This window comes from Carassius auratus, unplaced genomic scaffold, assembly GCF_003368295.1.
Source record: "Carassius auratus strain Wakin unplaced genomic scaffold, ASM336829v1 scaf_tig00037175, whole genome shotgun sequence".
NCBI lineage: Eukaryota > Metazoa > Chordata > Actinopteri > Cypriniformes > Cyprinidae > Carassius > Carassius auratus.
This window is the reverse complement of record NW_020526359.1, coordinates 47892-58242: the sequence shown is the minus strand read 5'-3', so window position 1 is coordinate 58242 and position 10351 is coordinate 47892. Positions and strand designations below refer to the sequence as shown.

The following is a 10351-nucleotide window of genomic DNA, read 5'->3' as shown; positions in this document are numbered from 1 at the left end:
GGGGGGCAAAAAAGTTACATTTTAGGTGTCCGGTCAATTTTGACCGTGAAGACCCTGAGTGTGACTCCCAAATGAGGGCCGCACAAGGGTTAAAAACAAAAATACACACACACACACACACACACACATCAGTTTGGTTAACTACAGTAAAAACACACATTTTCACATCTGTTAAGATTATTTTCACACAGCATCTTATTAAAACATCTGTATGTGATACTCACTACATTGTCCTGCTTGTTGACGCTTGCAATAGTAAATCACACCAGCAGCAGCCACAATCAGCAGAACAAAAAAGTATCACATGTTCTGAAAAAATATTAAGCAGCACAACTGTTTCCAACTTTAATAATGATTCATCATATTAGAATGATTTCTAAAAATTCAGCTTTGCATCACAGAAATAAAAGATAATTTTAAGTATAATAAATTAAAAAATATATATTTTAAATTGTAATAATATATCACATAATTACATTTTTTTCTGTATTTTTGATCAAATAAATGCAGGCTTGATGAGCAGAAGAAATTTCTTTCAAAAACATTAAAAATAGTAATGTTTCCAAACTTTTGGTCTGTACTGTATATATATATATATATATATAAATTAATAAAAAATTATTTAAACCTAAAAAAAAACTCTCTCCTTTTGTTGAGACAATCAAAACCCTTAAAGCAATACTGTCTGCATTTATAATTTAATTGTTATTCAATAAATATGTAGTGTTCTAGTAAATCTAAATCTCTCTTCCAACAAGGCAGTGGAGACCAGACCCCTTAGCCCTTCCCCTTTCCTGCTGTATTTTATACTGGATATGTGAGCTGTGTGATTTCCGATGTGTGTGTGTGTCAGTAAGCAGCTCATTAATACAGAACGATAATTAAAGGCTCTAATGCACACCAGCACACCAGTATATGTGTGTATTGTAAGAGCTAGACGAATGATGATGTGTGCGGCATAGTGTAGTGGGGTCCCAATCCTTAGGGGAATATTTTCTCCCCTACCACTTGACAATCTGTTTCAAAGGACAAGGACAAGGGGAAGGGGAAGGGGTATAAAATAGAATTGGGATTGGGCCTTGATCTCACTCCTCAGAATACAATGCACACACTAAAATACAAACAAACAGACAAAAATGCCTGAATGTTGTTTGACTGACTGCTTCCATAACAAAACATCAGTCCATAACCATTTACACAATAAAAACTATCACTCACTTATAACGATCGGACTTATTGTAACATGTTGTGTTTGTTAAAAATAAATAAGTGTTTTAAAAGATGAGACAGACAACAATGTTAAAAGTGAAAATCAAATCTGTATTTAAAATATTCACAAGAAACTTAAAAACCACAATAAAACAACTCAGATGTTAAAAGAGTCTTTCAGTTACATTCTATTAAAACAGTCCTTAAGAAATCCAGCGTGTTGTCAATCCCAAACTCAATGTCCCAAAAGTGTCCACCGTTGTAAACACAAAAGACCACTGTGGTGTTAATCGCTTTTTTGACATGCTTCCTCTTCATGCTCTCCATTTCCTATTTTCTGTCATGTAAAAAGTCACATGACCCAGACTCATTTAAAGACATACACAAATTAAACTGGTTAAGAATAATAAAATGGCTAAAGACAACATATTAAAACAAATATACAAAAATATATACAAATATACATCAAATCATTATAATATATTGAGCAGTGACACAAACTTTAACTTCTACAAACTGAACTTGTCATCTTAACTCAACATCAACCTGGTGTCTCACTGGTATTCACATCTCCATCACGAGACGGCTCAGCAGCAGCAGGCTTCGATCTATTGTCAGCAGGATTAACAGAGGTGTATGAAGCATTCATCTGTTAAAAAAAAAAAAAAAAAAAAAAAAAAACACTGATTCAAATGTTCAAAAGAAATGAACAAGACTGAAGTTTAAGTTACACAACACTAAAGTACAAGAGACCTGGATTTTTTAAATATTTTTCATAAACTATTAACAAAAAGGCCTTAAATGTAGGATGTTTCTGTTAATGACCAGGGTTATTACAGTTAACTAAATTAAAACCATAATAATAATAATAATAAAAAAACATTAGCAACTTAAAATAAATTTTACTAAAACAAAATAGAAAAAATATATATTTCAGGTAGTAGCTCATAGGGCAACATTCCTCATTTTTATTTACTTTAAATGGATGAACTAAAGTAACTAAACTTAAATTAAAAAATAAAATGGCATAGACATATTTAAAAACAAAAAACTAATAGACATGACCCCCCCCCCCCAAAAAAAACAAAAAACTCTGTGACACAATCAAAACTGTAAGTTATGTAATAAAAACAACAAAAGCACAACTAAAATGAAAATGAAAAATAAAATAAAAATGATGGAAACAAAGTATACAGTAATCATACTGTACAACACGTCACTGATATGAAAATGTATTTATACCACTGCTCCTGTGTTACACTGAAACACTACCAGAGCAATCTGTTGAGAATCTGTTGTAAATTCACAGTTTTATTTCAGACAGACAGATTGAGTTCACACAGTTATCTCACCTCATCACGGCGCTGAGTCCTGGTTCCTGTAAATCAATTAAACACACATCAGTTTGGTTAACTACAGTAAAAACACAATTCAAAAAAGAATCAACATTTTGTCAGAATATTTGCACATTTTTGTTAACTATTGTATATCAAAGACTGCATCTGAAGGACTGGTCAAAAAGAGCTGAACATTGAGCTGTACTATGCTCTTTTCTTTTTATGCTGAACTTCCAAAAAAATCTGGGTGGCAAACCTGTCTACATATGATCATAAAACTGCACCTTTGTAAGATATCAGATAGTCAGCATTTGAACTGCTGTGTGTGTGTGTGTGTGTGTGTGTGTGTGTGTGTGTGTATTTTGTAGTTTTTCAAATGCATCATTACAATATTCAAGTAAGTAGTAAGCTCCAAGACAATACCTGCATTAAACTTGTTATCTAACAAAGGACACAGCAAACCAGTGAAACTTTCCTGGCCTCGGTCTTGGCTAAGCTGGAGGTACATCACCTTCTCCTCCTTTATGACGTAAAATAAACAAAAATAAGCAATTATAGCTCCACCTATCCTGACAGGATTGCCCTCTCCTCAGCTCTCCACTCTCAACACTGCTATGTGACAAAGCGGTAATCGACAACAACTGGTGGCTGAATTAGGAAATCCTGTGAAGTCGGTGCATCTCACGCCCTTTGGAGGGTCCTTCATTGCACTTTAAGGCCTGGCCTTCGAAGTGTGTGCACTGAACTTTGGGACACAGCTGTAATCTAACACAATCATCAGACATAAAACAGCATAAAAACTGTGAAATGTTATGGAATAAAACGTCACGATGAAGAGGTAATAGTTACAGTCAAGCCTTGGGGTGTTGATCGACTCCATCTACATTTTGATTATCATTCTGAATCCAATTTGTTCAAAATACTTATGAAACTTAACCACATTAGTGTTTTATAAAATAATGCATGGATATACAATAAAATGTTCTGTTTACAGGCAGATACCTGTACTTTCTCTTGATGTTTTTTTTATGTTCAGAAAAAAAAAAAAATCACGCAATCAAAATATTAACAATTTTTTTAAATAAACATTTCAATATTTAAATGAATATTTAAAATATTACTGACTGATAACACCAGGGTTAGTACAGTAAAAACCACTTGTATTAATGGAAATAAAATACATTTTTAAAATCAATATTATTTTTAAAGAGATTTAAAACACAACAATAAATCTAGAATAACTCAGATGTTTAAAGCGTCTTTCAGTTCCATTCTATTAAAACAGTCCTTAAGAAATCTGATTGTCCCAAAAGTGTCCACCGGGGTAAACACAAAAGACCACTGTGGTGTTAATCAAAAGTGCTGGAAAGGTAAGTCCACAAAGATAACTCCATTATTCCAGTTTGGAGGTGATCACCACTTAGTCGTAAGGAGAGCAATGTCCAATGCTTGTTTGACATGCTTCCTCTTCATGCTCTCCATTTCCTATTTTCTGTCATGTGAACAGTCACATGACCCGGACTCATTTAAAGACATACACAAATTAAACTGGTTAAGAATAATAAAATGGCTGAAGACAACATATTAAAACAAATATACATAAATATACACAAATATAGATAAAATCATTATAATATATTGAGCAGTGACATGTGTCCTGTGTGACAGAGTCACAAACTTTAACCTCTGAACTTGTCATCTTAACATCAACCTGGTGTCGCACTGGTATTCATGTCTCTATTACAGGACGGCTCATGAACTCAGGCTCCGATCCACTGTCAGCACGATTAAATGATGTCTGCACTGTTCTCCTGTATAAAAAAATAAAATAAAAAATGATTCAAATGTTCAAATGAAATGAACAAGATTGAAGACATGGATTTTTAAAATCTTTTTATAAACTATTAACAAAAAGGCCTTAAACATAGGATGATTCTGTTAATGACTAGGGTTATTACAGCTAACTAAACTAAAACCATAATAATAATAATAATAATAATAATAATAAAAACATTAGCAACTTAAAATAAAAGTTATTCAAATGAAATAGAAAAATATATATATTTCAGGTAGTAGCTCATAGGGCAACATTCTCATTATTGTTTACTTTATCTGGATGAACTAAAGTAACTAAAACTTAAATCAAAAAAGAAAATGGTATAGACATATTTAAAAAACAAAAAACTAATAGACATGACCACCCCCCCCCCAAAAAAAAAAAAACCTCTGTGACACAATCAAAACTGTAAGCTATGTAATACAAACAACAAAAGCACAACTAAAATGAAAATGAAAAATAAAATAAAAATGATGGAAACAAAGATACTAAATGATACTAATAACACTGTACACATGTAATGTGTGTAAACACGTCACTAATATGAAAATGTATGTATACCACTGCTCCTGATGTTACATTGAAACAGTCCCAGAGCAAAGAGAATCTGTTGTAAATTCACAGTTTTATTTCAGACAGACAGATTGAGTTCACACAGTTATCTCACCTCATCACGGCGCTGAGTCCTGGTTCCTGCAAATCAATTAAACACACATCAGTTTGGTTAACTACAGTAAAAACACAATTTTCACATCTGTTAAGATTATTTTCACACAATAAATCACAATTTAGCATCGTATTAAAACATCTGTATGTGATACTCACTACATTGTCTTGCTTGAGGACACTTGAGATAGTAAATCACACCAACAGCAGCAGCCACAATCAGCAGAACAACACCAACACCAACACCAATCCCTGCTCTAGCAGCTGAAGACAGACCTGAATCAGGAACTGATGAAGACAGACACTCATTATTACTAGACACTGAATGATAGTCACACCAGAATTTAACAATATTTCTCTATATCTTTCTACTTTGGTCATCAGTATGATACTGATTTAACTAAATGGTGTCACCTGGTAGTTTTTCTTTTTTTTTTAGAAACAAAGGCTAAAACAGTGAGATGAGAAAAATATCAAATTTAATGCCATTTTATATAGATAACCTCTACATAATCTCTCATTGCTGTCTTTACATAGATATACTTTATCTGATCTCCAGTGATTTTAGCAGTTATTAAAATACTGTTATTACTTTACCAGATTCTTCCTCCTTCTCTGACGTTCTCTTCATTTGATCTTGATCAGAAGCAGAACCAACTGAAACACAAAACAACAGAAGCTGAAGCATCTTTCTGAAGAGAAAACTATACATCGAGATAACTGATCATGCTGAATATAATACAAGAAAGATAAGTGAGAAATGACTTCATATGCTCGCTCTTTATTGACTTGTCTAAAAAGTAACATTTATCTATTTTTTTTCTGTACTTGCAAAACACAAACTTCTAGGAGAACTAATTATTATAAATGATAGATGCATTTAAACAGATAAGAGAAGATGATCAGCCATTAAATGATGATAAATTGTCATCTAATAAAACCAGAGGTGGAGAGTCCAGGGGTCAGAAAGTAAAAGTCCTGCCATATTTTTGCTCCACCCATGAACCCAGCAGCTGATTTCACCAGAGGAGGAATCAAGTCATTCCTTTCAAGTCACAAACAAGTCTCAAGTTAAATCCCAAGTCCTCAAAGAGTTAAAGTCAATGAGATAATTAAGTGACTAATTAAATTATAATTCTGCATTAGTGATGAACACCTGCTGTTAACAATCAACATCACTGAAGAAAAGAGAAACACAAGAACTACAATTGACTTTAAGCACAGCCTTGGATGAAATCAACTAAAAAAAAAAAAAAAAAAAACTTTGTCACCATAATTGTGGTGAGTCCACCATCATGGAGATCAGTGTTTGCTTTAGTTGGGCTCTTGACCCTTTTAATAATTCTAAGTAATTTGCTTTTAAACACTTGCGGTTGTGTTATGTAGTAAACATTAACACATTGCTGAATTAAAAGCTTGAAGTAGAAAATTTAATTGCCCTTTTTTCATCTAAAACATTTTAATTAACTTCATGAAGGTGTCTCTCTTTGGTTTGTTAAATTATGTTCAGCAATTACTGAACTACAAAAAAAGTCCTATTAAACAAATATTATTGTAATGCTTAAATATTGGGGGGAAAAAAATGTACAGGCTCGGGATTTTAGACATGAGCACTTATCATATGATCCTCAACAGTGGTTACAATAATTATTCATGCTACAGTGCATAATCGGAGTTTTTACTATGGTGTTACCCAGCATGCACTTCAGCTTGAAGCGTTTTGTTGATTGTCACCATTGTTGAGATTCATATGCTGGGTCATGATGTCTGTGCGTCTTATTAGGAAAATATTTCAAAAATGTATATTTATTACATACATTAGGAAATGTATTCATTACAGTGATTAAACCAACGGTTCCACAAGGTAGGTTATTTAAAAACTGAACATTTGTTAATAATAAATACATAAAATTGTTTTGGAAATAAACAGGCTGATGCCTAATAATTACTTCATCATGTAAAACCAGCTAGTAACAGTTTTCTGCACAGCACTCATCGCACTGTTTTATAACAGCACATGTACTTTTACAGAGAAATATCTAACATAAGAAACCAAAGGTCAAGAGCCCAACTGAAGCAAACACTGATCTCCATGATGGTGGCATAATTTTAACCAATAAAACATCAGCATCTGATCCTCTGTAACGCACAATAACAGCAGGTGTTCATCACCAATGCACAATCATCATTTAATTAGTCTCTTAATTATCTCATTGACTTTAACTCTTTGAGGACTTGGGATTTGAGTTGAGACTAATTTGTGACTTGGAAGGAATGACTTGATTCCTCCTCTGGTGAAATCAGCTGATGAGTTCATGGGTGGAGCAAAAATGTGGCAGGACTTTTACTTTCTGACCCCTGGACTCTCCACCTCTGAATAAAACTAATGAATGACCAACTAAAAAAAATATTAGTTTAAATCATTCTGTTCTGTTCAATGATGCAGGTAAAAAAAACAAACACAAAAACAAATAAAAAATGCCATAGCAACAATAAACACAATGATGTGATTTAACAAATATAACCTGGTTTTAAAGATTCATGAAATGACTCACAATGAACAGTAACAATGAAGGTCTTTTCAGAGTCACTGCCAGTTCTGATGATATCTAGATGATAACGTCCAGAGTCTGTGGTTCTGATGTTTGTGATGGTCAGAGATCCAGTCTGATGATCCAGCTTCAGTCTGTCTCTGAATCTCTCAGTACCTTCATTACACTGAACATCTGTACAGATCTTCCTGAGATCTCCAGTGATTTGTGCGATTAGAGTTTCATTAAAATACCATTGTATATCTACGTCTCGGTCTGCTTTAACACGAGTGTGTAGAGTGACTGAATCTCCCACCGTCACATTCACTGACTCTGACACAACATCTGCACCAACACTGTGAACACCTGGAGAAGAAAATACCAAATTAATTATAATTCAAGCTGGGATAGTGAGACATGAAGCACCGTGATCAATGTTTGTGTTTGCTTTAGAGAAGCAGATCTGCTCCTGACCTGATATATTCATGATGTATTTATTTTAAGTTGGCCTACTGCATTTCGACTAGAATATAACATTTACATTCATTCCACTAATAAAGTCAAATAAGAGATCAAATCACATTTCCAAAGTCTACGAGACAATAATGATAAAAACAAATGAGGAAATAATTACATTCATCAAACAAGACATTAGCGAGTCTCTGACAAAATGAAGGCTGCGTGTTTTTACTATAGTAACACTATGTCATCTACCTTTCCTTTTATAAATCCATAGTTCGTTTTTATAACAGGTAAACATAGGTAACAGGTTAACAAGGCCATATTTCATCGATTCAGTCAGCTGCGCAATGTCACGAAATCCTGACTTCCATTAAGGAAAACTGCGGCTAACCCTTACAAAAACTATCCATGGTTTTACTGTAGTAAAAGTGTTGTAACTTGCTTTAAACCATAATCCATAACCATGGTCCATAATCAATCAGTGATTTGCTCAGCTAAAACTATAACATGACTTCAACGTCAGTTAAAAAGCAAATGGACGTCTGCTGAGAGTAAGATCACAAAAATGACACAAACTGATAAAAAGAGATTGTAACAAAATGTCTTACCAGTAAGCACGACCGAAAGAAATAACATACTCAAAACATTCATTTTCATCATTTATGACATAAAATAAGCTCAATTAAACGAAAAGCAAGACAAATCTTAAAAAACGAAAGTAAAAGTGTGCAGCGCTTCCGTGTGAATTCAAACTACCGCGTGAGCGATTAGTGGCACTTTGAAGTCATAGATGGTGGAACACGCCTACAAAACGCTCTGTTTTTTTGGTTGTTGTGGGGGCGATGACTGGAAAGGAGGGTGGCTCACTACCTCTCAGCAGATGGCGCTGTTTATCCTTGAGTAAACTGGCAAATTAAACATAAAGTGGCGGCCACACTGCACTTTATTGTTATTGTTATTATTGAACAAACATAACAGCAAATACAGTTTCAAACAAAACAAAAACAACAATATAATTATTAAAAGTAGACAAAGAGCAAGTACAGTAAAAATCAAGTAAAATAGACAAAAGTAAAACAAAAGAATAAAAAGTAATGAAAAAAACATTAAAAAATAATAATAATTGAGCCAGGGGTAACATAATTTAATATAAATTCAAGAGAGATAAAAATGCCTCGAGTCCCTTTTGTTTTCATTATAAAAAAGCATAAATATTATACTTTGTGCACATTGTAACTGACTTTAAAGCTTTGAAAAGAAAATACTTGTTTTTTAGATTTTTGTCAGAGTTATAAAAACCAAATAAGACATCTTTAAACCCTAAAGAAAAATGTATTTATTAAGAAGCACGTACAAATAAACACAATCCAAAAAAGAGTTATGGACTCCTCTTCCACTCCACAGAAGGAGCTATAGGGGATCCAACTCGGGATAAAAAGATTGACTGGGTAAAATTGATGTAGCGAATGATACCTCTTTAACCTTATTAGTGATTAGATATTTGTTGGATAGAGAACACTTTTTTCCAAGGAATATCATTAAAACATTTACTCCAATAGGACATTAAGGTACAGTAATAATATCTTTCTGAAAATGTTGTCTAATCTTTCTATTCGAGAGGGACTATAGTATATCTATAGATAAAAAACAGATCTTAACTATTGCTGTCTCACAAGGATGTATCCAGGATGTAGAAGAGAGTTAAGAATCACCTGAGTTTTTCAAAAGTGCAATAGCTCCACTGGGGATGACATCCATCACAATGTCTCATGGGGTGACTACACCTGTGTGTTTGTGTGACCACCTTTTTCTAGAGCTAATGAAAGTGTCCTCTGCCTTATTCATATACACTAAATCTAACCGAGTTTGCAGATCAATAAATTCTGCCAATTCAGCTTCTGACAAACCGACCTGCATTTTACCTGAGGGAGTCATTATTTTGGAAATGAGTCTCCTCTTCAATGCTTTTACATTTAGCATAGAAGGCTGCAAAAATTCCTAGCACACTTGCTTATTTCATGTTTAAGTATTTCCCAATTGAGACGTATTTATTTTCCTTTTGTGCTTTTTACTTCATCTACAGCGATATCGTTGACTTGATTGCAAAATAAATGCACATACACTATTTAACTGAACAGAGATGACATCACTGAATTCAATGATGAACTGCCTTTAACTGTCACTTTGCATTATTGACACTGTTTTCCTCATGAATGTTGTTCAGTTGCTTTGACGCAATGTATTTTGTTTAAAGCGCTATATAAATAAATAAATAAATAAATAAAAGGTGCTTTGATCCAGTAATATTA

At 33.3% G+C, this 10351-nt stretch overlaps 1 protein-coding gene across 2 annotated transcripts; it reads right to left on the bottom strand.

The window, feature by feature from the left end:
• Positions 1–1344: 1344 nt before the first annotated feature.
• Positions 1345–10144, bottom strand: LOC113082917 (uncharacterized). Of its 2 annotated transcripts, XM_026254337.1 has the most exons (7): positions 8651–10144; positions 7605–7946; positions 5647–5706; positions 5209–5337; positions 5051–5076; positions 1756–1858; positions 1345–1546 (listed from the first exon to the last, which is right to left on the bottom strand). In XM_026254337.1, the coding sequence occupies exons 1-7, from the start codon at positions 8700–8702 to the stop codon at positions 1524–1526; spliced, it is 735 nt and encodes a 244-aa protein (XP_026110122.1). In that variant the 5' UTR covers positions 8703–10144; the 3' UTR covers positions 1345–1523. The 2 variants fall into 2 exon arrangements, with proteins under 2 accessions (XP_026110122.1, XP_026110123.1); XM_026254338.1 differs by lacking the exons at positions 1345–1546; positions 1756–1858 and adding an exon at positions 3679–4357.
• Positions 10145–10351: the final 207 nt, after the last annotated feature.

Excerpts from the sequence above, each read along its gene's own strand:
- LOC113082917 (XM_026254337.1), bottom strand. The coding sequence starts at position 8,702 with ATGATGAAAATGAATGTTTTGAGTATGTTATTTCTTTCGGTCGTGCTT. Across the intron at positions 7,947-8,650 it reads TCTTTCGGTCGTGCTTACTG|GTGTTCACAGTGTTGGTGCA; the intron begins GTAAGACATTTT and ends TTTCTTCTCCAG. Across the intron at positions 5,338-5,646 it reads AGAGAAGGAGGAAGAATCTG|TTCCTGATTCAGGTCTGTCT; the intron begins GTAAAGTAATAA and ends TGTCTTCATCAG.